Source organism: Mirounga leonina, unplaced genomic scaffold (genome assembly GCF_011800145.1).
Source record: "Mirounga leonina isolate KUSES-001 unplaced genomic scaffold, KU_Mleo_1.0 Mir_91, whole genome shotgun sequence".
NCBI classification, from domain to species: Eukaryota; Metazoa; Chordata; class Mammalia; order Carnivora; family Phocidae; genus Mirounga; species Mirounga leonina.
The window spans coordinates 6818317-6844695 of NW_023270839.1; the positions used below are offsets into that span (position 1 = coordinate 6818317).

General features: G+C 57.4%; 3 protein-coding genes across 7 annotated transcripts; 2 read left to right on the forward strand and 1 right to left on the reverse strand.

Annotated features, from left to right (window-relative positions):
- Window positions 1-263: 263 nt before the first annotated feature.
- On the forward strand, window positions 264-5834 carry TM9SF1 (transmembrane 9 superfamily member 1). Of its 4 annotated transcripts, none has more exons than XM_034994362.1 (6): window positions 264-349; window positions 1011-1372; window positions 2159-2780; window positions 3226-3411; window positions 4344-4617; window positions 5171-5834. In XM_034994362.1, the coding sequence occupies exons 2-6, from the start codon at window positions 1028-1030 to the stop codon at window positions 5562-5564; spliced, it is 1821 nt and encodes a 606-aa protein (XP_034850253.1). In that variant the 5' UTR covers window positions 264-349; window positions 1011-1027; the 3' UTR covers window positions 5565-5834. The 4 variants fall into 4 exon arrangements, with proteins under 4 accessions (XP_034850253.1, XP_034850251.1, XP_034850250.1 ...); XM_034994360.1 differs by lacking the exon at window positions 264-349 and adding an exon at window positions 440-734 and having other exon boundaries at window positions 996-1372; XM_034994359.1 differs by lacking the exon at window positions 264-349 and adding an exon at window positions 440-734.
- Window positions 5835-6150: 316 nt separating this feature from the next.
- Window positions 6151-14779, forward strand: IPO4 (importin 4). 2 transcript variants are annotated; one of them, XM_034994358.1, is made up of 30 exons: window positions 6151-6258; window positions 6339-6425; window positions 6552-6631; window positions 6717-6758; window positions 7178-7307; window positions 7413-7592; window positions 7825-7890; window positions 7999-8100; window positions 8187-8270; window positions 8737-8901; window positions 8987-9040; window positions 9199-9308; window positions 9612-9720; window positions 9860-9989; window positions 10216-10329; window positions 10434-10547; window positions 10758-10878; window positions 11045-11156; window positions 11266-11381; window positions 11479-11556; window positions 11633-11690; window positions 11786-11891; window positions 11998-12191; window positions 12281-12331; window positions 12694-12819; window positions 12930-13138; window positions 13245-13377; window positions 13471-13575; window positions 14234-14303; window positions 14410-14779. In XM_034994358.1, the coding sequence occupies exons 1-30, from the start codon at window positions 6190-6192 to the stop codon at window positions 14538-14540; spliced, it is 3246 nt and encodes a 1081-aa protein (XP_034850249.1). In that variant the 5' UTR covers window positions 6151-6189; the 3' UTR covers window positions 14541-14779. The 2 variants fall into 2 exon arrangements, with proteins under 2 accessions (XP_034850249.1, XP_034850248.1); XM_034994357.1 differs by having other exon boundaries at window positions 6161-6258; window positions 12936-13138.
- Window positions 14780-14823: 44 nt separating this feature from the next.
- REC8 (REC8 meiotic recombination protein) lies at window positions 14824-21058 on the reverse strand. Its single transcript, XM_034994363.1, has 19 exons — window positions 20281-21058; window positions 20141-20209; window positions 19855-19997; window positions 19680-19755; window positions 19454-19574; window positions 18505-18589; window positions 18069-18148; window positions 17728-17842; window positions 17567-17639; window positions 17399-17484; window positions 17183-17232; window positions 16691-16837; window positions 16288-16354; window positions 16035-16180; window positions 15789-15837; window positions 15456-15522; window positions 15243-15362; window positions 15063-15169; window positions 14824-14970 (listed from the first exon to the last, which is right to left on the reverse strand). Exons 1-19 carry the CDS (start codon window positions 20334-20336, stop codon window positions 14879-14881), a joined length of 1749 nt encoding a protein of 582 aa, XP_034850254.1. The 5' UTR covers window positions 20337-21058; the 3' UTR covers window positions 14824-14878.
- Between the last annotated feature and the right edge of the window lie 5321 nt (window positions 21059-26379).

The window sequence follows — 26379 nt, forward strand, 5'->3', positions numbered from 1 at the left end:
AGTCGGTGGCGAGTCCCATTGGTTCAGCCGGCAAATGCTCCGGGGCGTCCACTAGGTGTGGGCCCAGCCACCAACCGGGCTCCGTCTCCTGGACAGTCACTGGACGCGTGCGGCGGGCACGGCTCCCCGGCTTCCGCCCGTGCCCCAGGTCTTCCCGGGGGCGGCGGCCGGCGCCTCTCACCCTGAAGGGACGTCCGCGGCCTCGCAGCCAGGCCTCAGCCGTAGCCCCGGCCAGAGAAACCGGCAGAGGAGCGGCGCCCCGGCCGCCGCGGCGGGGGCGTGGTCCCCGCTCGGCTCCAGGAGCGGAGTTTTCCGCCGGGCTGAGGTCCCGGCGGGTGAGGCGGAAGTGGTAAGACTGACGTGTCCTGGGCGGCTCCGCAGATCGCCGGGAGGGCCCCCGCCGGGGGGAGGGGGCGGGCCAGCCGAGCCTTGCGGGCTCTCCGGAGCTGGGCCGGCCTCCCGGCTGGAGAAAGCGCGTCGGGGAGCACCTCACTAAGCCGAGTGCGGCGTCCCGCGTGGTGCGGCCGCAGCCGCTGCGATCAGGCACCGCGGCGGCCAACCCCGTGGAGGTCGGGCGTCAGGTCCTCTCCGGGCCGCCGCTAGCGCGCCGCTCTGGGGGAGACCCGGGCAGGAGCCCAGGGGCAGCTACGGGGCCGCAGAGGCCGCGGGCGCCGCCTCGGCCAGCCCTACCCGAGCGGTGAGGACCCCGCGGGTGCCGCGGGAAGGTGCCCGAGGTGCGAGGCCGCGTGGCGTTGCCATGGAAACGGGCTGGGGCGCGCGGGGAGGTCCCGGGCAGGCGGGCTGCGGGACGGGGACCCCAGATCCAGAGGACGAGAGAGCAGAGGCGGATAGAGACAGTATTGTGGGGGGGTCGGGGGGCGGCCTCCCGAGGGAGGGTTCGAGAGGCCAAGGGGAGAAATTGGAGCTATGGGGCTTCGTTTCGAAGGACCTGAGCTGGGGCGTCAGGAGTTGATCCCTGGTTTTCAAAACTGCAGGATTCCCCCAAACAGGTTCCACTGCCTTAAGGATGACAGTCCTAGGGCACCCGCCGAGTTGGAGCTGCCAGTGGTTGCCATTCCTGATACTGCTGCTGGGCACAGGCCGTGAGCCAGGGGTGGAAGGTGTGACACACTACAAGGCCGGTGACCCCGTCATTCTGTATGTCAACAAAGTGGGACCCTACCACAACCCTCAGGAGACTTACCACTACTATCAGCTTCCGGTCTGCTGCCCGGAGAAGATCCGTCACAAAAGCCTTAGCCTGGGTGAAGTGCTGGATGGGGACCGAATGGCAGAGTCTTTGTACGAGATCCGCTTTCGGGAGAATGTGGAGAAGAGAATTCTGTGCCACATGCAGCTCAGTTCTGCACAGGTCAGCCTCTGCACATTGGCGAGCACTTAGCCCTCCCTCCCGGGGACTAATAACAGTGCCTTCTAATTCACGGTTTTATAGCACCTCTGTGGAAATGATTTGACTTGATTCTAACGCCAACCCCACTGGTAGGCAGGACAGGTGGTACTATTTGCATTCAGTTGAGGAAGAAACCTACTTGCTCAAAAGCGACTTTTCCAAGACTACATGGATATTGAATTGCAGAGGTGATACTAGAGCCCAGGGCTCCTGACTCCAAGCCGCTCTGTTGGTAATAAGGGCCCAGCTGTCACTCCTGCATGGTTTCCCTCCATACCTACCTCTTGGCTTTCTTAACTAGCTCCTTTCCACTCTTATCTTTCCTGTGATGCTTTTTTCTTTAGCAAATCCTACCTTAGGGCGCTCTTCTTTAGTCTACCCTAGACCTTCTTACACCTTGCCTTTCTCCTTTTTCTACACCTTAATCCCCTTCAAGTCATACTGCTCTTTTTGGAGAATCCCAGCATACTAGGATCTAACCCAGTGGTTCTCAACAGGGGGCAGTTCGGTTTTGTCTCTCAAGGGACATTTGGCTATGTCTGGAGATCATTTTGATTGTCACTATGGGGGGTGCTACTGACACCTAGTGGGAAGAAGCCAGGGATGGTGCATATTACAGTGCACAGGACAGCTGCCCACAATAAAGAACTATCCAGCCCAGAATGTGAGTAGTGTCCAGGCTGTGACACCTTGCTCTAACCCTCTGCCTGGGGAGGCCTTGTCTGACTCCTGACTTGCTCTTTGTAGGTGGAGCACCTGCGCCAGGCCATTGAGGAACTGTACTACTTTGAATTTGTAGTGGACGACTTGCCAATCCGCGGCTTTGTGGGCTACATGGAGGAAAGTGGCTTCCTGCCTCACAGCCACAAGATAGGGCTCTGGACCCATTTGGATTTCCACCTAGAATTCCATGGAGATCGAATTATATTTGCCAATGTCTCGGTGCGGGATGTCAAGCCCCACAGCTTAGATGGGTTACGAGCCGATGAGTTCTTAGGCCTCACCCACACCTACAGTGTGCGCTGGTCCGAGACTTCAGTGGAGCGTCGGAGTGACAGGCGCCGTGGCGATGATGGTGGTTTCTTTCCCAGAACACTGGAGATCCATTGGTTGTCCATCATCAATTCCATGGTGCTTGTGTTTTTACTGGTGGGTTTTGTGGCTGTCATTCTCATGCGTGTGCTTCGAAACGACCTGGCTCGATACAACTTGGATGAGGAGACTACATCTGCAGGTTCTGGTGATGACTTTGACCAAGGTGACAATGGCTGGAAGATTATCCATACAGATGTCTTCCGCTTCCCTCCGTACCGTGGTCTGCTCTGTGCTGTGCTTGGTGTGGGTGCCCAGTTCCTGGCCCTTGGCACTGGTGAGGTGATAAAAATTAATCAGGGATTTCTCTCAAGGGGTAGAACTAAGCAGGTGGTTTGTTCTGGAAAGATCTGCTGATCCTCTCTTCTGTCCAGGTGAGGGGCAGACCTAAGGGGTGGGGTGGCCTTAAAAAGGATGTGTATAGGGGCACCTGGGTGGCTTAGTCGGTTAAGCGTCCGACTCTTGATCTCAGCTCAGGTCTTGATCTCAGAGTCGTGAGTTCAAGCCCAGCGTTGGGCTCCATGCTGGGCATGGAGCCTACTTGAAAAAAAAGAAAAAGAAAGGATGTGTATATTCAGTTGTGGGTTTGCTGGACAACAGAATTAGGGGATATTGTTTTCCTGGAGACCTTGGGTCTGGGTGGAAGGGGGCTGATTCCTCTGAAATTGCCAGAAAAGGGATAGGTTGAGACCTGACACAGGCTTTCCACTACCACCCTGCAGGCATTATTGTCATGGCGCTGCTGGGCATGTTCAATGTGCACCGTCACGGGGCCATTAACTCGGCCGCCATCTTGTTGTATGCCCTGACCTGCTGCATCTCTGGCTACGTGTCCAGCCACTTCTACCGGCAGATTGGAGGCGAGCGTTGGGTGTGGAACATCATTCTCACCACCAGCCTCTTCTCTGGTGAGGACTGTCCTTTCCCTGGTGGGCTGGCCTGGTGGGCCGATTTGAGGAACTTAGAATACGTTGTGGAACCTGGGATAGAGCTAGAGTAAGGCTTTAAGGGAATAAAAATAGGCAAAAGAAACAAAACCATTCAGAAGACCAGAATGCATTTCTTTTGCATAGTCAAAAATTAAGTAAGTCCTTAAAATGTTCTAGGCAGCATGGTAAGCACTCGACACACTTCATCTCATTAAATCCCACAGCAACCCTATGTGGTAGGTAATATTGTCCCCATTTTATAGATGAGGAAGTTGAACTTCAGGCTGCTTAAGTAATTTGCCCGACATTACACTCCTAAGAGGGAGTAGAGCAGGTTTCAGACCCAGGCAGTCTGACTCGAGAGCCCGTATTTGTGACCATTACATGAAGAGTGAAATAACACTCTTTCTGAAACTTATGTTTTGGTACTCTCCCTTTAAAAAAAATTTTTTTTTTTATTTGGAGGTGGCTACGGGACTCTAGCCTTACAAGCTGGTTTGTCATTTCAAAGGCCGTAGTAGTTTGCATTCTAAGCCTTTTTTGTTCCCAATCCTGTCTGATTTATATTTCATCACATTTATGTTTGAACCAGAGTTTTCTGAAAACAGGGCCTTAATCCAAAGGGACGTCTCATGCTAGGAATCACAGATGCCACAGCAGGATAGGGCCTTGGAGGCAGGTGGATTGTGTTACTCTAGAGCATTATGTAACAGTGGCCTTGCTCTTTAACGATAATGACAGGGGAGGGGATGTTGGTAAGATAAGGAACAGGAAACCACGGGATGTGGAAGGGCGAGGTCCACCTGCGAGCAGGATGCTTCGCCCCTCTCCCTGTTAGGTCTAGTCTGAGTGGGTGGCCCTGGGATGTAGCTCCTCCTGCTGACCCTCCTTCTGGGGGCGCATCCCTGCAGTGCCTTTCTTCCTGACGTGGAGTGTGGTGAACTCGGTGCATTGGGCTAATGGTTCGACACAGGCTCTGCCAGCCACCACCATCTTGCTGCTTCTGACGGTTTGGCTGCTGGTGGGTTTCCCCCTCACTGTCATTGGAGGCATCTTCGGGAAGAACAATGCTAGCCCCTTTGACGCACCTTGTCGCACCAAGAACATCGCCCGGGAAATCCCACCCCAGCCCTGGTACAAGTCTACGCTCATCCACATGACTGTTGGAGGCTTCCTGCCTTTCAGGTATCCTCCCTTTATGCCAAGGCCATCACTCTCAGGTTCCTGACTTTTCCTTTCCCAGTACCCTAGCCCAGTAAGAGTGATAATCCCTGGTTCAGCTTTACCATTAAGAGATCATTAAATGGGTCCTCCTTTCTCCAAGCAGGACTCCGCGTGAGGTAGTTCACAGATGAGGGTGTCCCACTTAAAAAGCTCTCCAGAGACCTTGTTTCTTTCACCATCTTTCTGGTTTCTGACTTCAGCGTCCACAGGCACCACGTGGGGCTTGAAGCCCATGTGATTGAGTATTCAGTTTGTTGAGTACCTCCAGTGCCAGGCAGATAAGACAGCAGAAAAGAAAACAGACAAGATCCTTGCTCCCAACCAATGAGGGCAGATGCTTTTGAAATGAGCACCGCTAGTCGCGGGTAGAGGAGTCCCTGCGGAGCCGGGAACTCCCAGGCAGGGAGCGGAGCGGACCGGTACCACCAGGGGGGTGGTGGCTGGGTGTGGAGCTGGTCACTGGGCTGGCGGTGCACAGCCCTTTGATGCCGTGTACCGTCTCTTCTCTTCACAGTGCCATCTCCGTGGAGCTCTACTACATCTTTGCCACAGTCTGGGGTCGGGAACAGTACACTCTGTACGGCATCCTCTTCTTTGTCTTCGCCATCCTGCTGAGCGTGGGAGCGTGCATCTCCATTGCGCTCACCTACTTCCAGCTGTCTGGGGAGGATTACCGCTGGTGGTGGCGGTCTGTGCTGAGTGTTGGCTCCACTGGGCTCTTCATCTTCCTCTACTCCGTTTTCTACTATGCCCGGCGCTCCAACATGTCAGGGGCCGTACAGACAGTAGAATTTTTTGGCTACTCCTTACTCACAGGTTACGTCTTCTTCCTCATGCTAGGTACCATCTCTTTTTTTTCTTCCCTAAAGTTCATCCGTTACATCTATGTTAACCTCAAGATGGACTGAGTTTTGGGTGGCAAAACCATTGCTCTTCTCTCCCATTCTTCACGTCCAGAGGCCCATTGAGCTCTCTCACCAACGTCTCTTCTGATTGAATTGTGTGATGGCCTTGCTGCTTTCCCCTTTGCCCTTGGGGCCTCCCTTCCCCCGGAGGGCCTGGAAATTACAAAGCTCTATTCTATAAAGAGTATATATTTGAACTTTGTAAGTTGCCTTTAGTTTGGGTCCTGATTTTCCTTTTTACAATTATCAAAATAAAATTTATTAAGAAAAAAGGATCCTGTAGTTGGAGGGTTTGGTCTGAATATAGGAACTCGAGCCCTGCCGTTAAGGGCACTGTCCCTTAGAAAGCCGGGTCGGCGGCGGAACGCACGGAACGCGAGTTCTCCTCGGAGCTTGGGAACTCTCGGCCGGGGGAACCTGTCTTGCCGGGGCCCTGTTTCCGCGGCTCGGCGGGCGCGCAGGCCGACGGAAGTGGCGAAGCCGCAGCTCCGTGTGGGAAGCGAGTTGAATCACCCTGGCGACGGAGGGGGGCGCGGAGCACCGCCCTTTCCGCCGGAAGCGGGTTTCAGGGCCTCCACGTGCAGCCCTTCCCCCCTCCCGACCCAGTAGCGGCGGCTCGGCTGCTGCCATGGAGCCCGCCGGGCTGGAGCAGATCCTGCGGGAGCTGCTGCTGCCAGACACCGAGCGCATCCGCCGGGTACGGGACAGGGGGGACCCGGCCGGGGCGAGCGGGAGGTAGTGGGAAAGGCCTGACTCTGACCCCGGGACTCCTCCCAGGCCACCGAGCAGCTCCAGACCGCTCTTCGGGACCCGGCCGCCCTGCCCGCCCTCTGCAACCTGCTCGCCTCGGCGGCCGACCCTCAGGTGAGGCGCCTGCCCCTTCCCGCGGAGCGTCCCATAGTACGCCACCGGTCTAGCCCCAGCTTGTCCCCTGCGCCCCGCCCAGCACCTTCCTGCCGGGACCCTCATATGCGTGCTTCCTCGTCCCAGATCCGCCAGTTCGCGGCCGTGCTGACCCGCAGACGACTGAGCACCCGCTGGCGACGGCTGGCGGCTGAACATCGGGAGAGGTGGGCGGGGCCAGGGACGGGGCGGGGCCCGGCGGAGGCGGCTCCGGGGCGGGCCAAGTACCCACACCTGCCACCTGTGTTCCAGCCTCAAGTCCCTGGTCCTCACCGCCCTTCAGAGAGAGACCGAGTAAGTGCCTCCCTGCTTCCTCTTGGGATTGTGACTGAGACCCTCTGGGTTTCTGCCTTGCTTTTCAGCTCCGGACAGGGCCGGGGAGGGAGAATGATGTCAGTTCTAGACCAAGGGGGAGCAAGAATTCTAAGACTGTGTTGAAGGCTAAATTTCATGAGAATGGGCTATGGTGGTCTGCCAAACCCGAATCAGAAAAGTGGAACCGAAATTCAGTCTGCGTGAGGCCAGGCTCATCAGATTACACACCCAGCTTGCTGCTCCCTGTGAGCCACCGTTTTATGTGTCCCAATTTGGCAGACCCTCTGCCCACACTCGGAGGTTTCTGTCCTGGCCACCCCATGGAGGCAGGCCCAGCATGTGCTGGGGAGGGTGTTGGAGGGTGATTGGGAGTGGGGGGCAATCTCTCCTGTTCGCAGGCACTCTGTGAGGCTTAGCCTGGCCCAGCTCTCAGCCACCATTTTTCGAAAGGAAGGCCTGGAGGCCTGGCCTCAGCTCATGCAGCTTCTTCAGCACAGTACCCACAGCCTCCACATCGCAGAGAGAGAGGTACTAGCACAAGGTGGGTGGGTGGGAGGGAGGGAGGAAGGGGAGCAACCGAGAGGCTGGAGAGACCATATAAGCTCTTCTTTCCCATCCCCTACACCTGGACAGATGGGGCTTTTGCTGCTAAGTGTGGTGGTGACCTCCCAGCCTGAGGCCTTCCAACCCCACTACCGGGAGCTTCTTCGGCTTCTGAATGAGACCCTTGGCGAGGTGGGGTCTCCGGGGCTCCTCTTCTACTCCCTGCGCACTCTGACCACCATGGCCCCTTACCTGAGCACTGATGACGTGGTAAGACATGGGTCCTCACCTGCCCTGGCTCCCTGTCCTTGGGCCTTCCGTGTCCTCACCCCTGCACGATGCAGAACTACCTCAGACTCTCTCCCATTTGTCGTCCCGAGCACTTGAGAGGAGATACTGTGGGTGGCTGTACCCGGGCTCCTCCTATGTCCAGGCTTTGAGGAAGCTGCCAGCTTCTAGGGCCTGAGATGAGTGAGCATGCATTATGCTTTTTCCCCTCCAGCCTCTCGCACGGATGTTGGTGCCCAAGCTCATTGTGGCCGTGCAGACTCTGATCCCTATAGATGAGGTGAGGACAACATTCGGGCAAGAGCTCTGTTGTGAGGAGGGCGTAGGAGCCCACGGCCTGGTTCACTGAAGAAGAGCACGGTAACCCTATGACTTGTTTGTCCGACAGGCAAAGGCCTGTGAGGCTGTGGAGGCCCTGGATGAATTGCTGGAGTCAGAGGTGCCCATCATCACCTCCCACCTCTCTGAGGTTCTCACATTCTGCCTAGAGGTGAGCCGGGGATGGGCACGGCCTCTGCTGTTGGTTTTGCTGGGAGTTTCCTTGCCTGTTTCTGATTCAGGTTAGTCTCTGGGCAGGTGGCTAGAAATGTGGCTCTGGGTGATGCGATACGTGTACGGGTTCTTTGCTGCCTCACTTTCTTGGTCAAAGTCAAGAGCAAGGTGAGTACTCTCTGATGCACATTACTGCACACCCATTTCCATCCTTCGCCTCACTCTTGGGACATTCTGTTCATCTCAGGGGTATCTTTAAGTATTCAAAACTTGATCTGGCCTCACCCTAGTTCCTGGCTGGGAGTTTGGGAATCTCCTGCTAAACCCTCTGTGGCCTAGGAGGCTGGAATTTTTTTTTAAAGACTTATTTATTTATTTTAGAGAGAGAGCTGTGCACACACGAGCAGGGGGAGGGACAGAGGGAGAGGGAGAGAGAATCTCGAGCAGGTTCCCCGCTGAGTATGGAGCCCGATGCGGGGCTCGATCCCACGACCCTGAGATCATCACCTAAGTGGAAATCAAGAGTCGGATGCCTAACCTACTGAGACACCCAGGTGCCCAAGGCTGGAATTTTTAATGTGAGTCCATCTCGGGAATAGATTCTCAGGGACACGGTTCCACCTTCCCTCTCAAGGCTTTACTGAAGAATCGTCTCCTACCACCCTTACTACACACCCTTTTCCCCATTATGGCTGCCGAGCCTGCCCTGGGCCAGCTGGATCCCGAGGACCAGGATTCAGAAGAGGAAGAGCCGGAGATTGGGCTGGTGGGAGAGACTCCCAAGCACTTTGCTGTACAGGTGGGATGTGCAATGGGTGGGGGCAGGGGCTTGGTCACTGTGGGGCAGAGATGGAGTCCAGCAAAGTCTTCCTGTCGTTTTTCAGGTCGTGGACATGCTGGCACTACATTTGCCCCCCGAGAAGCTCTGTACCCTGCTGGTAAGTGTGGCTCTGTCCTCCTGGTGCCCCTCTCCTCCGGTGTGCCTAGTCTCCCGCCACTGAGGATGTTTGGGCCATGGCAGGTGTGGAGGGCCGGTTGCCACAGGAATGGGCAGACTTGGACCAGGGTTTCAGGAGAGTACCATCCGTTCCCCTAGATGCCTATGCTGGAAGAGGCCTTGCGGAGTGAGAGACCGTACCAGCGCAAGGCTGGGCTCCTGGTGCTGGCCGTGCTGTCCGACGGAGCTGGTGACCACATCAGACAGAGGTGTCTTTGTGCTAGAGTGAGGGTGGGCCGTGGGGAAGACTACTACATGGCCCATGATGGTCCGGGTCTCTGCTTGCTGTTGGAGCTTAATTAGCAGAAGTGTTTGCCCTCACTCTCAAGTGCCCCAGTTTGGAAGATAATTGAAATGGCCACCTCAGCTATAGAGAGCAGGGGGTGGTGCCTACTGTCTGGTGACATTTCCTTGGTTTCCCCGGGAGGGAAAGAGGAGAAGGGCTCAGCCTAGGGCTTTCTGGCCCCACCTCTCAGACGGCATCCTCTGCTTCTGCCCGCCCTCCCCTGCAGGCTGCTGCCCCCGCTGCTGCAGATTGTGTGCAAGGGCCTGGAGGACCCGGCACAAGTCGTTCGCAATGCGGCACTCTTTGCCCTGGGCCAGTTCTCGGAGAATCTCCAGGTCAGTGGGGCTGAGCGTGGGCGGCCCCCGTTGCAGAGTCCCCACCCATCACCGGGGCCAGCTTCCCCTCAGCTTCATGTCTTCAGCAGTCCCTGCCACCGCCGAGGGCTGACTCGGGCCCCCTCTCCCCCTCCCCCAGCCCCACATCAGCAACTATTCAGGGGAGGTGATGCCGCTACTTCTCACCTACCTGAAGTCAGTGCCTCCCGGGCACACAAACCACCTCGCCAAGGCCTGCTATGCTCTGGAGAATTTCGTGGAGAACCTAGGTAGGTGATGGCCCTTGGGCGTGCGACGGAGGGGACAGAGCTGTCACTTTGGATGAAAGGGGTGGGACATGCAACCCCCTGAACCGCTGTCTGCAGTGGAGAGGAGTGTGGCAGGCCCCCAGGGAGCCCTGGGCTGGATGTTAGAGGTCAGCCTGGAGGCAGGCAGGGCCCCCCCAGAATGTGGGAGCACCTGGACTGGGTGTTAGAGGCTTGCCCTTTCCCACAGGGCCCAAGGTGCAGCCCTACCTTCCGGAGCTGATGGAGTGTATGCTGCAGCCTCTGCGGAATCCCAGCAGCCCCCGGGCCAAGGAGCTGGCCGTGAGCGCCCTGGGGGCCATTGGTGAGGAGAAGGAGGCAGGGTCCCAGGTTTCCCCAGGTAGCCTGGGGCAGGTGGTCCCGGTGGTCCCCACTCCAGCTCTGAGTCCCTGTCCTTCCGTCTCCCAGCCACAGCTGCCCAGGCCTCCCTGCTGCCCTACTTCCCCACCATCATGGAGCACCTGCGGGGATTCCTGCTGCCAGGCCGCGAGGACCTCCAGCCTGTGCAGATCCAGAGCCTGGGTGCGTCAGGGGCTCAGGCAGGGTTCCCAGGGCCGGGGAAGGGCCGAGGTGTTCATGGAGCTCTCCCCCAGGGCAGCACAGCTATCTTCTCGGCAAAGTGGGATTGCTGAATTGCCCCCCAGCTGCCGTCTTCGGTCCCCCACGGTTTGGCCTTGCGCCCCTCTGGCTCCTCGTCGCATCCTAGCATTAACCCAGCGCTTGCCCCCACAGAGACGCTGGGGGTGCTGGCTCGAGCAGTGGGGGAGCCCATGAGGCCCCTGGCTGAGGAGTGCTGCCAGCTGGGGCTGGGCCTGTGTGACCAGGTAGACGACCCTGACTTGCGGCGCTGCACGTGAGTGAGCTCCCACCCCGCCCCGCGCCTCCTGCCCGCCCACTGGACCCCCAGCCCTGAGCCTGGAACCCGGTCCTCTGGTTCCAGACCGTGGGTTGCCCCGGGCTCCCCTGTTCTGTCTGGCTCCAGCGGCCGGGACTGTACGGCTTCCACCTGCCTCCCCCAGGTACAGCCTGTTCGCAGCCTTATCGGGGCTCATGGGTGAGGGCCTGGCGCCCCACCTGCCACAAATCACCACTCTCATGCTGCTGTCCCTGCGCTCCACTGAGGGCATTGTGGTGAGCAGAGAGTGGGTGGGCTGGGTCGGTTGGGGAAGGGCAGCCCTGGGGCAGCATCGAGACCTGGGCGCGGCTGAGCCAGGGTCCCTGCTGTGTCTCGTCTGGCCAGCCTCAGTACGATGGAACCATCTCCTTCCTTCTGTTTGACGACGAGAGTGAAGGGGAGGAAGAGGAGGAGGTCATGGACAAGGATGAGGAAGAGGAGGACGACTCCGAGATCTCAGGGTGCGGAGGGGTGCTGTTCTGGTCCGAGGAACCCCGGCTTTGGGCGAGGGCCCCGTGCCGGACCCACCCCCGCTGGTGCCTCCCCCCATTACTGTAGGTACAGCGTGGAGAACGCCTTCTTCGACGAGAAGGAAGATGCCTGTGCTGCTCTGGGGGAGATCTCTGTGAACAGCAGGTGAGCCTCGGCCCTTTCCCGGCCCTGGGAACCCCGCCTGGGAGCTCCTTCCCCACGGCTGTGTGTCTGTCCACAGTGTGGCTTTCCTCCCGTACATGGAGAGCGTCTTCGAAGAAGTATTCAAGCTGCTGGAGGTGAGAGGGCCAGGTGGACGGAGCGGGTGGGCTGTGCGGGGCCCTGTGCTGGCCGGGAACACGACAGGCCCATCCCGCCCGTCCTCGTCCCGCAGTGCCCTCACCCGAACGTGCGGAAGGCGGCCCACGAGGCCCTGGGGCGGTTTTGCTGTGCACTGCACAAGGCCTGTCAGAGCTGCCCCTCGGAATCCAGCACCGCGGGTGAGCAGGGGAGGCCGGGGCCTCCAGAAGCCGGGGACGGTGCTGGGGCAGGGGTGGGGGGTGGGGGCCAGGGCCTGACCGGGGCCTCAGCCAACAATGCCCCCAGCTCTGCAGGCCGCCCTGGCCCGGGTGGTGCCGTCCTACATGCAGGCGGTGAGCGGGGAGCGGGAGCGCCAGGTGGTGATGGCCGTGCTCGAGGCGCTGACGGGGGTGCTGCGTGGCTGCGGGCCCCTCGCGCTGCAGCCCCCCGGGCGTCTCGCCGAGCTCTGCGGCATGCTCAAGGCCGTGTTGCAGCGGCAGGTAAGCGGGCAGGCGGGCTGCGGGGCGAGGGGCCGGCGCGGAGAGAAGGGGCGGGAAAGCCCAGGCTGAGCTGAACTCCCCTCCTGCAGACAGCCTGTCAGGACGCTGATGGCGACGATGAGGAGGAGGAGGAGGAGCAGGTGAGAGCCGCGGACGTGCTGTGCGGCCAGGCTGCCGGGGGGGTTGTCCGCAGGGTGGGGGTAGGCAGTGTACCTGGGCTTGGCTGGGGGGCGCCAGGGCTGCTAGAAGGTTGGTGATGGCTCAGAATGGTGCATCCCTGCTCCCACGAAGGCAGTGGGAGTTCAGGAAAGGCTTTCTGCGGGTGGGGGTCCCAGGGGCCGGGATCCCGAGCGGAGAGTAGGTGCGCCGGGAGAAAAAGCTGGGCCTCACACGAGCCCAGCCTGGAAGGGGCAGCCCGGTCAGCCCAGGACGAGCCCTGGGGACCCCCCGTGGCAGTGGCAGGGCTAGCCGCGGTGCTCTAGCCCCTGACCCGGCCCCGCAGGCCGAATATGACGCCATGTTGCTAGAGCACGCCGGGGACGCCATCCCTGCCCTGGCCGCCGCGGCGGGGGGAGACGCCTTTGCCCCCTTCTTTGCCAGCTTCTTGCCACTGCTGCTGTGCAAGACGGTGAGTGCCCCGCGCCCTGGCCTCGAGCCCCATCCTGCCCATGCGCCCTGTGCGCGCCCCCGCCGCCGCGTTCCCAGCCCCAGCTGGACCCGCGGTCCTCCCCCCACCAGAAACAGGGCTGCACAGTGGCCGAGAAGTCCTTTGCCGTGGGGACGGTGGCAGAGTCCATCCAGGGCCTGCGTGGTGCCTCAGCGCAGTTCGTGTCTCGCCTGCTCCCCGTGCTGGTGAGCGCCGCCCGGGAGGCCGACCCCGAGGTGCGGAGCAATGCCGTCTTTGGGCTGGGCGTGCTGGCCGAGCACGGGGGCCGCCCTGCTCAGGAGTATCCGCAGCGGGGGCCTGGGGGCCGGGGGCGGGGGCAGAGTATCCCTGGGGCTCGAGGATGGGAGGTGGCTGTCCGTGGGCCTGTTCCTTGACTGTGGAACCAGATACTTCCCCAAGCTGCTGGGGCTTCTGTTGCCCCTCCTGGCACGGGAGCGCCACAGTCGTGTCCGTGACAACATCTGTGGGGCGCTGGCCCGCCTGCTGATGGCCAGTCCCTCAAGGAAACCGGAGCCCCAGGTGAGGCAGGGGGCAGGGTCTAGAAGCTGCCTGCCGGAGGGGGGGGGCGGGCAAGGGGACAGAACAAGGAGCCTGAGGCGTCTCTGCGTCCAGGTGCTGGCCGCCCTCCTGCACGCCCTGCCGCTGAAGGAGGACTTGGAGGAGTGGGTCACCATAGGGCACCTCTTCAGCTTCCTGTACCAGAGCAGCCCTGACCAGGTAACTCGGAGGGGAGCTTGACGCTCCGCTCAGAGGCAAGCTTGGCCCCCCTCATAACTGACGCAGAGTCACAGCTAAACTGCCCGCGGACACTCGTGTGTCATTGGTCTGCGAGGGTCGGCGGCCGGGCCTGTCACGGCAGAGGGCGGGCCCCTCTCACCATGAAGCGTTTTTTCCCCTAGGGAGCCCCGTTCTCCCTGGCCACGTGCACCCTCTGGTGTGGGCCAGAAGCCAGAGCTTCCCTAGGCTGACTTCCTACAGCCGGGCTTCTTCACACTGTGTTCCACGCCCCCCCCCCCCCGCCTTCTCTTCCACTCAGAGCAGCTCTGCTTTCTGAATGAGACTTGTCTGCGCCAACTGGCTAGGTTTGGACCCGGGTACCCACGCTCCCGTGTCGTCCGCCTCTGTCCCGCACCTTTACAGACCGTTGTGTCGGTGGACCTCCCGAGTGTCTGGGCTTCTTTTGGTTTTAAGTTCTGTCTCCTTCAAAAAAACATGATTCCCACCATGTTTCATGGGTCTTTCTTGGGTCTCCCAGCGGTCTTGGATGTGAAACAGTATCACGCGTAAAATGTCCCCGGTGGGAGACCCTGCCTATCCTTAATCCTGGGGCCCCGGGGTGCTGGCAGCCCTGAGTCAGCCGTTTCTCCCCCCGCAGGTTGTAGACGTGGCTCCTGAGCTCCTGCGCATCTGCAGCCTCATTCTGGCCGAGAACAAAATCCCACCAGGTGAGGGTGGCGGTCGTGGGCAGGGCCAGGGGCAGGTGGGGGGCAGCTAGCTAGGGATTATGGGGGTCAGTCCTCCCCGATCTCTCCCTCTCTGCTCTCCACCCAGACACCAAGGCCACACTGCTGCAGCTCCTGATGTTCCTGGCCAGACAGCACACCGACAGCTTCCACTCGGCCCTGGGCTCACTGCCTGGTGACAAAGCTCAGGAACTCCAGGCCACCCTGGGCCTCATCTAGACTGGCGGCTGCAGCCAGACCAGAGAGAGCAGAGCCTGCCCAGGCCCCAAGAGCGCCTCTCACCCCAGTTTCAGCTTGCACCTTACCAAAGATTCTGGGCCTCGTACCCACTTGGGAGTCTCAGTCCCGCTTGCTGCCTTACGGGGGTGTCTCTGGGGCTGGATCTGTTACGCTGTGGGACAGTACAAATGGAGTCTTGACATTCTACCCTAATAAAGGCGGTTCAGTCTCTGCTTGAACGGTGGCCCTGAGAGCCGGAAGCATAGAGATACATGTTCGGAATCGAGGCAGGCAAGACGGGGTTTAATGGAGCCAGCTCCCGGGCAGCTCTGTGAGGGCTAACCGCGGTGGAATCGGGGCCCCTGCAGGATCAGGATGCGCCCGTACGGCTTCTCTTGTTCCAGGCGGAGGATCTGTTGCGCTGCAAGCACTGGTCAAGAGAAGAGGACGGGGCCAGTCGGGGGGAGGCCCTGTGGTGGCCTCCGGCCTGGGGCCTCGCCCCCCACCCGTGCCCACACTCACCCAGGAGCAGGTAGAAGACCCGGGCAGCCATCCAGCGAGGGCTGACGGGGGACACCAGGCTGCCGAAGTCGGCCTCCCTGTTGGCCTGCAGTTCCTGGGCCACTGCCCTGTGGGGGTCACGCGCGGTCAGCCGGAGCCCCAGCCTGCGCCCACCCCGCCGCGGTGGCCTTCCCCCGGCACCTGTACACGGCCTCCGGCGACAGCAGCTCGGGCTCCGGGGGCAGCCCCGGGGGCAGCTCCGGGACCTCGGGCACCACAGGCAGCACAGGGAGCTCCGGCTGCTCAGCCTCAGCCCAGGCCCTAGGAGGACGCGGGAGTCAGGGCGAGCAGGGAAGGGGTGGCTGTGACACCAACGGGGGCCATGGCCCGAGTGCACCCGGGCTGGCGGCTTACCACCGTTCTTCTGGGGGGAGGAGGCTGATGCGGGACTTCTCTTCCTCGGCCGCCTCAAGAGAGAGCTCTGTTGGGGGGAGGCGAAGGGCCCGAGTGCGCCCGCTTAGATCGGAGCGGTCGGGACCTTGGGTCCCACCCCCCCACCCCACCCCACCCCGACCGGTCAAACTAGATGCCGCCGCTGTGCAGTGACTTTTAAGAGGGACCCCGGGAGGAGAACTGAAGGGGTCTGGGCTTCCTTATGTGAACTGCTTCTTCTAGTAAACACGGGCAGCAGTTAGGGTAGCCGGGCCCTGGGGCGGTGGGGGCCCTCTCCCTTCTCCAGGGGCCTACCTAAAGACAGCACGAGGGGCCCGCTGGGCTCCCGGGCCTCTCTCAGGACCTGGGGAAGGGAGAGTGAGAACTAAGGCCCTGAGCGCCACAGAAGCACCCGGGGCGGGGTGACGCGGTCCCGGGCTGCCCCGGCCCACGCTCAGGGACGGGATGTGGCAGCACAGGCCCAGGTGGGCAGCAGGCAGCCTGCCGGAGCTCAGGCAAAGCGCGCCGGCCCCCGAGGGAGGAGGAAGGGGGTGCAGTTACCTCGATATCGCTGAGAGTTTCCATCCTTTCCTCCTCAGCTGCCACCTCCCTCTCAGGCTCCAGGGGTGGCCTTCGCCTGAGTGCTTCTGGGGGTGGCTGGGCACAGTGGGTCCACAGGGCCAGCAGTTCTGGGGGGAGCCAGCCAGCTGGGGAGGGAGGGGCGGCAGGGGTGGGGTTGGACGTGTGAGGAACACCAAGATGGAGGACTATGGGTTCAGAAGACCCCCACATGCCAACTCCCACCACTCCTTACGTTGAGTTGGGGTTCGGAATAGCTCCGTGGGGCTCCTGGTGGTCCTCTCGGGAGGCTGCACCTTTGGCTGCGGTGGGGGGGGTGGGCAGAAGCCCAGTTAGGAGGGAGGCACTCCTCCCTGCCCCTTCTCTACTTCTTTGCAATGCTTTGTTCCAAGGCCTCGGACGTCCCAACTCTCAGGCTCCCGCCCCTGCCTGGCCCCGCCCACTGCCAGGGGGTGCCCAGCCATGTGCTATGTGGGGTCACTAAAGGAAAGTGGAGAGTTGTCTCTGTGCAAACCTGGAGCACGTGCACTTTGGGGATCGTTCCCGGTGCCTCCCCAGAGTTTAGACGGCCCAGCATGTGTGGCCTCGGGCCCTCCCTGCCTCCCTCTGTGGCCCGCAGAGCCTGGGGCTGCACTCACACACTCCCAGCAGTGGGCTCTGGTTTGCAGTTGTTCCTGGAATTTCTCCCGGGAGATCTGAGTCTCCTTGTCCCAGAACAGTAACTGGCGGCGGCGGCGGCGAGCAGGTGGACCCCGGGGATAGGGGGGCACTGGGGGCCGCAGCCTCTGATTGGGGAGGGGACGTGGGGGCAAGGCTACCCATTACTCCTTTTCCTGTCACCTTGGTGGGCTGCAAAACAGGCCCCGCATCCCCACTCCAGAGGCACCCCAGGAAAGAGCTTGGGCAGGGCCTCCAGGTGCAGCTCTGACCTCACGTGGTGGTGGGGGGGCCCATCCGGGGAGTGCAGGCTGGATAAAATGGAGGGTGGGCAAGGCCACCTTTTACCAACTTGTGCCAAGGCCTGGGGAAGGCTAGCAGTGACCCAGGGCTGGGGGAAACTGAAGACGGATGAGCAGCTCTGGGAGAGGAGGGCAAAGGGGAGGAGAAAGCTTGGCAGGGACACGACTCACCTCTGGGCTGGGTGGGGCTGGCAGGCGCAGCTCCGGCGGGGGGGTCACCTCTGCAACAACACTCTAGGTCCCGGCTCTGCCACCCCCCCTTCGCCCTGGCAGCCACCCACGCAAGAAGCTAGAAGGCCTCCCTGCAGCAAGTTGGAATACGGGGCCCTTGACTGCAATAGCTGTGCAAGGACCCCCAGGAAGGGCCCAGGCACGATGGGTACTCACCAGTAACCAGGGCCTCGGGCTCCCAGCCTACTGGCTTCACCTCCTCAGGGGCCGGGACCAGAAGTGGCTCTGCAGGCAGTTCCACCCTGAGGGGAAAACGGGCAAGAGCAATGAGGCCACCCCTCGCAGCACTGGCTGCCTACCTGGCCCAGGGGGTCCTGCCCTTACGGTGCGAGAGCTGGTGGTGAGAGTGGGGGTACACCTCTCTCCTCCTCCAGAGCCCGAGGCTCCTCCTTGAACTCTGCAGAGAGAAGATCGGGGCTCAGAGCGCAGGAGAGAGGAGACGGGGGCACTGCCCAGGCCCAGCCTGCCCGTGCCAGCGCGCTGACCCTCCAGTGCCGGCAGAGGCCTGCCTGGCCGTTCCTCTAACAGGATAGCTTCTTCTTCCTCAGCAATCAGCAGCTCCAGCTCTCGGCGGCTGACCTCTGGGAGCTCCAGTTCACCCTGGCAAGAGAGGAGGAGTAAGGAGAGGGGACGCAATTCCAGTTCTGAAAAAGGCAAGGGGCTCTAGGAGGCCCACAGGGCGCTCAGGCGCCAGGTGCAGGGAGCGCTGCAATGAGACGAGAAGGCAGGACTCTGGGGGCAGACGAGGGGGGTGGGCACATGAGTTGGGCTGGGCCACCAGAGGCAGGACTCGGGCCTCAGGCTCTCCTGCGAGGGCACAGCTCACCTCGATTGGCAGCATGCGGATGGGCTCCGCCTCCTTGAGGGTGATGGCCTCTGGAGGCAGCACCGTGACCGGGATCCTCTCTGGAGGGGCAGGAGAGTCACATCAGCCCCTCTGCTGCTTTCCAGCTTCCCACACCCACGTGGTGAGGCGAAAGCACGGACTCTGGAATCAAGTCAACCTGCTTCTGGTCAGGTCCTGGCCAGTCACGGGCAAACTGACCTGGCTAGGTTGCTTAACCACTAGGGGCCTCACTTTCCTCCTCTGGAGAATGGGGATAAGAATTCTGATCTCAGAGGACTCTTGTGAGGCAGGGAGGAGGTGACACAAATAGAGTGCCCCTCACAGGGCCTGGCTCTTAAGAGAAGCTCAAAGATGGTCATTCCTTCAGTTCTTGGGCCTTCCTAGGCCTCTTCCAGGAAAGAGGCTGTCTGCTCACCAGGCTTCCTAGGCTCCATGGGGACTTCAGGAGGGGCCTCCTCAAGAACTCTCTCTGGGCTTGCAGCCTCTAGGAGCTGTCGAATCTTTGGGGGTTGGGGACAAAAGGAAGGGTTCATCCTCCGCCCCTGTTTTCCCGCTTCCACAACCTTATTCAGACAACAGACGAAAATAGTCCTTCACGCTGCGGCCTTGTGACACCAGCGTGCGGTGAACTCACTTGCCATCTGCTCTCCTTTCCTCCCATCCCTGCCCCCGTTATCTAGACCTTGTCCATTTTTCTGTGCAGGAAGCACTGCACCCTTATGTCAAGTGTTGGGGGGGACAGAAAAGATTCTTGATCTTAGGGAGCCTATGGTCTAACAGGAAGACCAGGACCCCAGCAAGAGGCAACACAAAGGGTGAAACAAGGCCCTAGCAACGTGGTCAGTTCCAAAGCAACATTTGCTTCTGGCCCAGGATAAAGCCTCTCAGAAAGGGGTAACATTTGAGCCAGGTCTGCTAAGGGTATGTAGGACTTAACTAGTACAGAACGAGGGTAGCCATCACGGGCATGGAGGGCTGTGTGCAGTGGGGGACCGGGGGTGTCTTTGAAAGAAGAAGCAGCACTGTCTAAAGCTGTGGACGTGTCAGGACGTGGATAAAGGAGGACATGCGCAGGGAAACCTAAGGCTAAGGGATGACAAGGGCCTGGCTTAGGGCCTTGGCAGTGGGAACTGTGTGGAGAGAAGTTGGGACAAGAGCTGCCTCGAGGTTGGCCTTGAACAGAGAAGTGGAATGGCTCTGTCTGGAGGGGTCCACCATGACAGTCCCCCAGCACGGACTCCTGCAGGGGAGAGCTGTGGCTGGCCGCCTTCCCTAGCCCCAGTGTCAGACCCGCACAGACACAGCGCTCCCCTCCTGCGCTCTCAGCTCATCAGCCAGAGGCTTCTGTGGGGAATGAGCCCTACCTGAGGGATATTGAGGGGGCTGGGAAGTACGGGATCCACAGACATCATCCCAAAAAAGGGGTCTGGAGCATCTTCCAGGGTCTCCATCATGGCCAGGCGGTTAGGGAGCAGCAGGCTGGGTCTGAGACAGAATGTGGGCTGTCAAGCACTGAGGCAGAGGGCTGACGCCAAGCAGGGAGGATGCCCACCAAAGGCTGAGTGGCCCAGGCCCAGGGTGGGCACTCACACTTCAGTCTCCACCATATCAATGCGGATCTGCAGCTGGGCGCGGTGCAGGCGCTCCAGGATGTGCTGGATGTCCTCTGCGGGCAGGGCGGGCAGGGCGGGCAAGGTCCTGAGCATGCCTCCCCTCGCCGCGGGCCACGCGGCTCTGCCCCATCTCCGAGCCTTCCCCGCCTTACCTACGAGGTACTGGCATTGTTGAGAGTAGACCCGGATCACACCGATCTGCAGCTGGGCTGACAGATAGAGGGAGAAGCGGGGCCGGGGCAGGCCGGGCATCGGGGGCTGAACTCGGACCAGCACGTAATCGAGGATCTCCTCACTGGGGGGACAACGCGCCCTGATCACCACTGCGCCAAGGCACAGCCCCACAGCCTGGCCCACGCCACCCAGCGGCCCCCGCCCCCCCCCCGCCCCGCCCCCTGCCCGCTCAGGTCCGGCCGCTCCGCCCCTTCCCGGCCTTACCAGGTCTTCACCACGTTCACCTTCAGGTACTCCCGCTTCACCAACCGGCTGCCGCGGGTCGCTGCCAGCCTGGAGGGGGTGGGGAGCGTCAGGCTGGGGCCCCTGGGGGCCCCTCCCGGCGCGCACGGCCCGGCCCTTACCAGATGGTGGCGAAGCAGCCGGTGTGGCGCTGAAGCACGTTGGGATAGTAGAACATTGTCCCGCCGGGCTTTCACCCTCGTCCCCGTCGGGGCGAAGGGCTCGGAGAGGCGGCCCCGGGGCTGGGCGCGGCCCCAGAACGCCGGGTAAAGGAACGGATAAACACTCAGGTGTGGGTAAACAATTAGGGCGAGAAGTAACCGGAGGCGCGGACTGCACACACAGCAAGCAGTGGGTCGCCCTCTCCGCCGCCCGGAGTGGGTTCCCACGCCGCGTGGCTGCTTTGAACTTACTGGGGCCTTCCGGGTCGGGTTCCAGGTTGGAGGGGCAGAGCTCCCCGAGGGCCGGCCCCGGCTGGGCCCCAGGCCAGGTCCCGAGGGGAGAGCGCGCGGGGGTCGGGCGGGTCCTCCGCAGGGGTAGGTACCGGGCTCCCGGGCCTTGCGCGCGGCTTGGGCACCTGCAGTCCCCGCGGCACTAGACCCGGCCGCAGGGGGCGCGCGCTCCGGGGCTGGGTGCCTCCCTCGTCATTAGATGGCGGCGGCCCCCACGACAGCCAATGGGGAACAGGGATGGGCTGGGGAGCGCTCCGTTCCAGGGCGCCAACTAGCCCGCGTCGGGTAGAGGCAGCAGGGGTCTCCCGAGGCAGGCAGCGAACCAATCAGAAGAAGCCCGCGTGCTGCGGGGGCCATTGTGAGGTGTCCTGACCAATGGGCTCTCGTTCTCGCCTCTGGTAACAAGGGTTCCTCGGTGGCACTTCTCTGCCGACCAATGAGGGAGGAGCCAGTCCCAGCCTCGCCCCGCAGCAAGCTTGGCAACAAGGGCATTTCGACCACTAGAGAAGGTCGGGTCATGGCGGGGGCAACTGCCCTGCCCGTTTCTGGGCGCCTGCCTGAGGTTAGACCTTGCCCTTTCCCCTGAAATCCACCAAGTACCAAAGGTCGGTCTGCCTCGGTGCCCCGCCTTGGGCCTGTCGTCAGCTGGGCAGGTGGGGGCAGGTGGAGACGGTGTGAGGTGGCCTGGGGGCCGCAGATGGATGAGGAAGAAGTCAGATCTCACAGGAAACATGCTCAGTCATTTCCTAAACTTGAACAACTTAGGCTGTGGGCTAAGTTTTCCAGTTGTGAATGGTTGTTTTCCAATTGTGAATGTTCTCCCAGCTGGAAGAGACCTCAGCTTTGTGGGATGCAAGGCATACCTCTCCACATACAAAAGCCATTTGGCCCAAACAATTCTTGGTCCCCAAGCCTCCTGCCTTTGTACAACCCCGGGTTTGGCCTAGAATGCCCTTCCCAGCCTTGACCCCAGGGCATGCTTCTGCCCCTTTAACACAGCTCTTACTGCAGCTGAGCTGACCCTATTTTATTTTGTTCCTTCAGTCTACTAGCTCTTAAGATTAAGATCTTTTTTTTTTTTTTCTTTTTCAACTAGTTCCTGGAAACTAGCACACTAAACATTTGTCAAATGAATATGCAATTACCCCAAATTTACAACCACAGTCAAGGCTGACAGAGATTTCAAAATCTAGTCCTTGTAAGCTTTACAGGACTTGCTTTTACAGATGAGAAAACAGAGAGGCCCATGTGACAGTTTTTCCCAGACCACAAAGCTCCCTAATGACAGCCTGGTTGGGAACTCTGCTCTCTTGAATTCTAGTGTTTCTAGTACCTATTCCACTGTGCTTGGCTAAATGAGTTTCTACAAAATACAAACTGTTTCAATCACTGTACATATGTTGTCACTGTTTACAAGTTCATATTGGGGCACAAAGATCATAAAATGGGGGCATCTACCCTTAAGGTACTTAGAACCTAGGGTAGGAGATAATAATTTGTTCATCCATCCCTCTGTCCAACCAGCATTTACGACATGCCTGCTATGTGCCATGCACTCTAGGCACTGGAGATGGAGCAATGAACAAAACAAGTCCCTGTTCTCATGGAGTAGGGAAGGAGAGACGATAAGTAAGTAGACAAAGAGAAATAGGTAGGGGCGCCTGGGTGGCTCAGTTGTTAAGCGTCTGCCTTCGGCTCAGGTCATGATCCCAGGGTCCTGGGATCGAGTCCCGCTCGGGCTCCCTGCTCCGCGGGAAGCCTGCTTCTCCCTCTCCCGCTCCCCCTGCTTGTGTTCCCTCTCTCGCTGTGTCTCTCTCTGTCAAATAAATAAATAAAATCTTTAAAAAAATATATGTTAAGCGGTGATCAGTGCTAGGAGAACAACGAGGCAGCACAGGAGAATGGAGAGTAGTGAGGGCTGCTATCTAGGTACGGTGCTCAGGGAAGCCTCTGAAGAGAGGAGGCAAAACGCACCGACCCGAAGGAAGAATATTTTACACAAAAGAACCAGCAAGTACAAAGGTCCTGAGGCAGAAATGTGGTGGGTTCAAGGGGCCTGGAGCAAGAATGGTAAGGGGTGAGGTTAGAGAGGAGGATAAGAGCCACATCACAAGGACTGTGGAGGTCACTGTAAGGATCTGGGCTTTTACTCTGAATGAGTCAAGAGCCAATGGAGGGTTTTGAGCAGAGGAATGACATAATAAGATTTATGCGTTAAGAGGATCTCTACTGTGTTCAGAATAGATAGAAGGTGGACAATAGTGGAGGTAGAAAAAATGTAGAAGGAAGCAGAAAGAGATGTGAGAGATGACAGTAGGTTGTTCCAAAGTGTTAGTGGTGGAAGCAGAGAAAACTGGTCAGATTCTGGATAGATTCTGTAGGAATAATGATGGGATCTGCTGATGGACTGGATATGGGGTATGACAGAAAATGGAAGAGGACACTATATAATCATAAATGGAACAATCCAACAAGAAGATAAAACAATTGTAAATATTTATGCAGCCAACATGGGAGCACCCAAATACATAAAGCAGCTAATAACAAACATGAAGGAAGTAATAAATAGTAATACAATAAAAGTAGGGGACTTTAACCCTCACATCAATGGACAGATCATCTAAACAGAAAGTCAGTATCCTTACAGTGGCTTTGAATGACACATTGGACCAGATGGATTTAATAGATATATTCAGAACATTCCATCCTAAAACAGCAGAATACACATTCTTTTCATGTGCACATGGAACATTCTCCAGAATAGATTACATACTAGGCCACAAAACCAGTCTCAACAAATTCAAAAGCATCGAAGTATCTTTTCTAACCACAACTCTATGAAACTAGAAATCAACCACAAGAAAAAGTCTGGAAAGATCACAAATATATGGAGATTAAATAACATGCTACTAATCAATGAATGGGTCAACCAAGAAATCAAAAAGGATATCAAAGAATACACGGAGACAAATGAAAATTAAAACACAATGGTCCAGGGGTGCCTGGGTGGCTCCGTCAGTTCAGTGTCTGCCTTTGGCTCAGGTCATGATCCCAGGGTCCTGAGATCGAGTCCCGGATTGGGCTCCTTGCTCAGCAGGAAGGAGCTGGAGGATAAGAGCCTTCTTATCAGGCTTCTCCCTCTACCTCCCTCTCCCTCTGCTTGCCACTCCCCCTACTTGTGCTTGCTCTTTCTCTCACAAACAAATAAATAAAATATTAAAAAAACAAAACAAAACAAAGAAACCCACAATGGTCCAAAATTGTTGGGATACAACAAAAGCTGTTCTAAGAGGGAGACTGATAGCAATACAGGCCTACTTCAAGAAAAATCTCAAAAAAACCTTACACCTAAAGCTAGAGCTAGAAAAAGAAGAACAAAACCCAAAACTAATGGAAGGAAAGGAGGAAGGAAGTAATAAAGATTAGAGCAGAAATAAATGAAATAGAAAGTAAAATTAAATTTTATTTATTATTTATTTATTTTTTTTTTTTTTTAAAGATTTTTTATTTATTTGACAGAGACACAGCGAGAGAGGGAACACAAGCGGGGGGAGTGGGAGAGGGAGAAGCAGGCTTCCCGCCGAGCAGGGAGCCCGATGCAGGGCTCGATCCCAGGACCCTGGGATCATGACCCGAGCCGAAGGCAGACACTTAACGACTGAGCCACCCAGCGCCCCTAAAATTAAATTTTAAAAAAAGGATAGATCAGAAATGAAAGAGGAGAAATAACACCACAGAAATACAAAAGATTATCAAAGAATATTATGGAGAATTATATGCCAACAAATTGGATAACCTAGAAGAAATGGGTAAATTCCTGGAAACATAACTGAATCAGAGAGAAATAGAAAATTTGCACAGGCTGATTAGCAGCAATGGAATTGAATCTGTGATCAAAAAACTCCTAAAAGTCCAGGACTGGATGGCTTCACAGGGGAATTCTACCAAACATTTAAAAAGGTGTTAGGGGCGCCTGGGTGGCTCAGTCGTTAAGCGGCCGCCTTTGGCTCAGGTCATGATCCCAGGGTCCTGGGATTGAGCCCCGCATCAGGCTCCCTGCTCCGCGGGAAGCCTGCTTCTCCCTCTCCCTCTCCCACTCCCCCTGCTTGTGTTCCCTCTCTTGCTGTGTCTTTCTCTGTCAAATAAATAAATAAAATCCTAAAAAAAAAAAAGGAGTTAATACCTATTCTTTTCAAACTATTCCAAAAAATAGGGGTGCCTGGGTGGCTCAGTTGGTTAAGTGTCTGCCTTCGGATCAGGTCGTGATCCCAGAGTCCTGGAATGGAGCCCCACGTTGGGCTCCCTGCACAGTGGGGAGCCTGCTTCTCCCTCTCCCACTCCCCCTGCTTGTTCTCTCTCTCTGTCAAATAAGTAAATAAAATCTTAAAAAAAAAAAAATAGAAGAGGAAGGAATGCTTCCAAATTCATTGTAGGAGGCCAGCACTGCCCTGATACCAAAACCAGACAAAGACCCCACAAAAAAAGAAACCTATAGGCCAGTAGTTCTGATGAAGAGATGCAAAAGTCTTCAACAAAATACTAGCAAACTGAATCCAACAATACACTAAAAAAATCATTCATCACGTTCAAGTGGGATTTACTCCTGGGTTGCAAGGGTGGTTCAATATTTGCAAATCAATCACAATACGTCATATCTATAAGAGAAAGGATAAAAAAGATATGATCATTTCAATAAATGCAGAAAAAAACATTTGATGAAGTACATTCATTCATGATAAAAACGCTCAACAATGCAGGTTTAGAGGGAACATACCTCAACATTATAAAGGCCATATATGAAAAACCCAAAGCTAACAGCATTCTCAATGGGGAAAAACTGAAAGCTTTTCCCCTAAGGTCAAGAACAAGGTAAGGATGTCCACTCTCACCACTTTTATTCAACATAGTACTAGAAGTATTAGCTACAGCAAACAGACAAGAAAAAGGAATAAAAGGCATCCAAATTGGTAAGGAAGGAGTAAAATTTTCACTATTTGCAAATGACATGATACTATATATAGAAAACCCTAAAAACTCCACCAAGAAACTACTAGAACTGATCAATGAATTCAATAAGGTCACAGGATACAAAATTAATGTACAGAAATCCACTGCATTTCTATACACTAATAATGAAGCAGCAGAAAGAGAAATTAAGAAAACAATCCCATTTACAATTGTACCCAAAATAATAAAATACCTAGGAATAAACTTAATCAAAGAGGTAAAAGATCTGTACTCTAAAAATTATAAAACCCTGATGAAAGAAATTGAATATGACACAAAAAAAATGGAAAGACATTCCATGCTCATGAACTGGATGAACAAATATTGTTAAAACGTCTATACTACCCAAAGCAATCTACAGATTTAATGCAATCCCTATCAAAATAGCAACCGTATTTTTCAAAGAACTAGAACAAACAATCCTAAAATTTGTATGCAACCACAAAAAAACCTCGAATAGCCAAAGCAATTCTGAGAAAGAAAAGCAAAGCTGGAGGCATCGTAATTCCAGACTTCAGGTCATAGCTGTAGTAATAAAAACTGTATAGTACTGGCATGAAAATAGCCACAGAGAGGGGCGCCTGGGTGGTGTGTCAGTTGAGTGTCTGACTCTCGGGTTTGGCTCAGGTCATGATCTCAGGGTCCTTGGATCAAGCCCCACATCTGGCTCTGCTCAGTGCAGGGTCTGCTTGAGAGTCTCTCTCCCTCTCTCTCTGCCCCTCCCACTTGTGCTCGCTCTCCTTCTAAAATAAATAAATAAAT

What these genes read in the sequence shown, in the direction of transcription:
- REC8 (XM_034994363.1), bottom strand. Translation starts at nt 20,336, where the DNA reads ATGTTCTACTATCCCAACGTGCTTCAGCGCCACACCGGCTGCTTCGCC. An exon ending in GCCCGAGGCCCTGGTTACTG is followed by an intron (nt 17,233 to 17,398) that starts GTGAGTACCCAT and finishes GTGTTGTTGCAG; the next exon opens with AGGTGACCCCCCCGCCGGAG. An exon ending in TCGCCGGAGGCCGTGTACAG is followed by an intron (nt 15,170 to 15,242) that starts GTGCCGGGGGAA and finishes TGACCCCCACAG; the next exon opens with GGCAGTGGCCCAGGAACTGC.
- TM9SF1 (XM_034994362.1), top strand. Translation starts at nt 1,028, where the DNA reads ATGACAGTCCTAGGGCACCCGCCGAGTTGGAGCTGCCAGTGGTTGCCA. An exon ending in GTTCCTGGCCCTTGGCACTG is followed by an intron (nt 2,781 to 3,225) that starts GTGAGGTGATAA and finishes ACCACCCTGCAG; the next exon opens with GCATTATTGTCATGGCGCTG. An exon ending in GGAGGCTTCCTGCCTTTCAG is followed by an intron (nt 4,618 to 5,170) that starts GTATCCTCCCTT and finishes TTCTCTTCACAG; the next exon opens with TGCCATCTCCGTGGAGCTCT.
- IPO4 (XM_034994358.1), top strand. Translation starts at nt 6,190, where the DNA reads ATGGAGCCCGCCGGGCTGGAGCAGATCCTGCGGGAGCTGCTGCTGCCA. An exon ending in GCGGCTGAACATCGGGAGAG is followed by an intron (nt 6,632 to 6,716) that starts GTGGGCGGGGCC and finishes CCTGTGTTCCAG; the next exon opens with CCTCAAGTCCCTGGTCCTCA. An exon ending in GGGGGCCGCCCTGCTCAGGA is followed by an intron (nt 13,139 to 13,244) that starts GTATCCGCAGCG and finishes CTGTGGAACCAG; the next exon opens with ATACTTCCCCAAGCTGCTGG.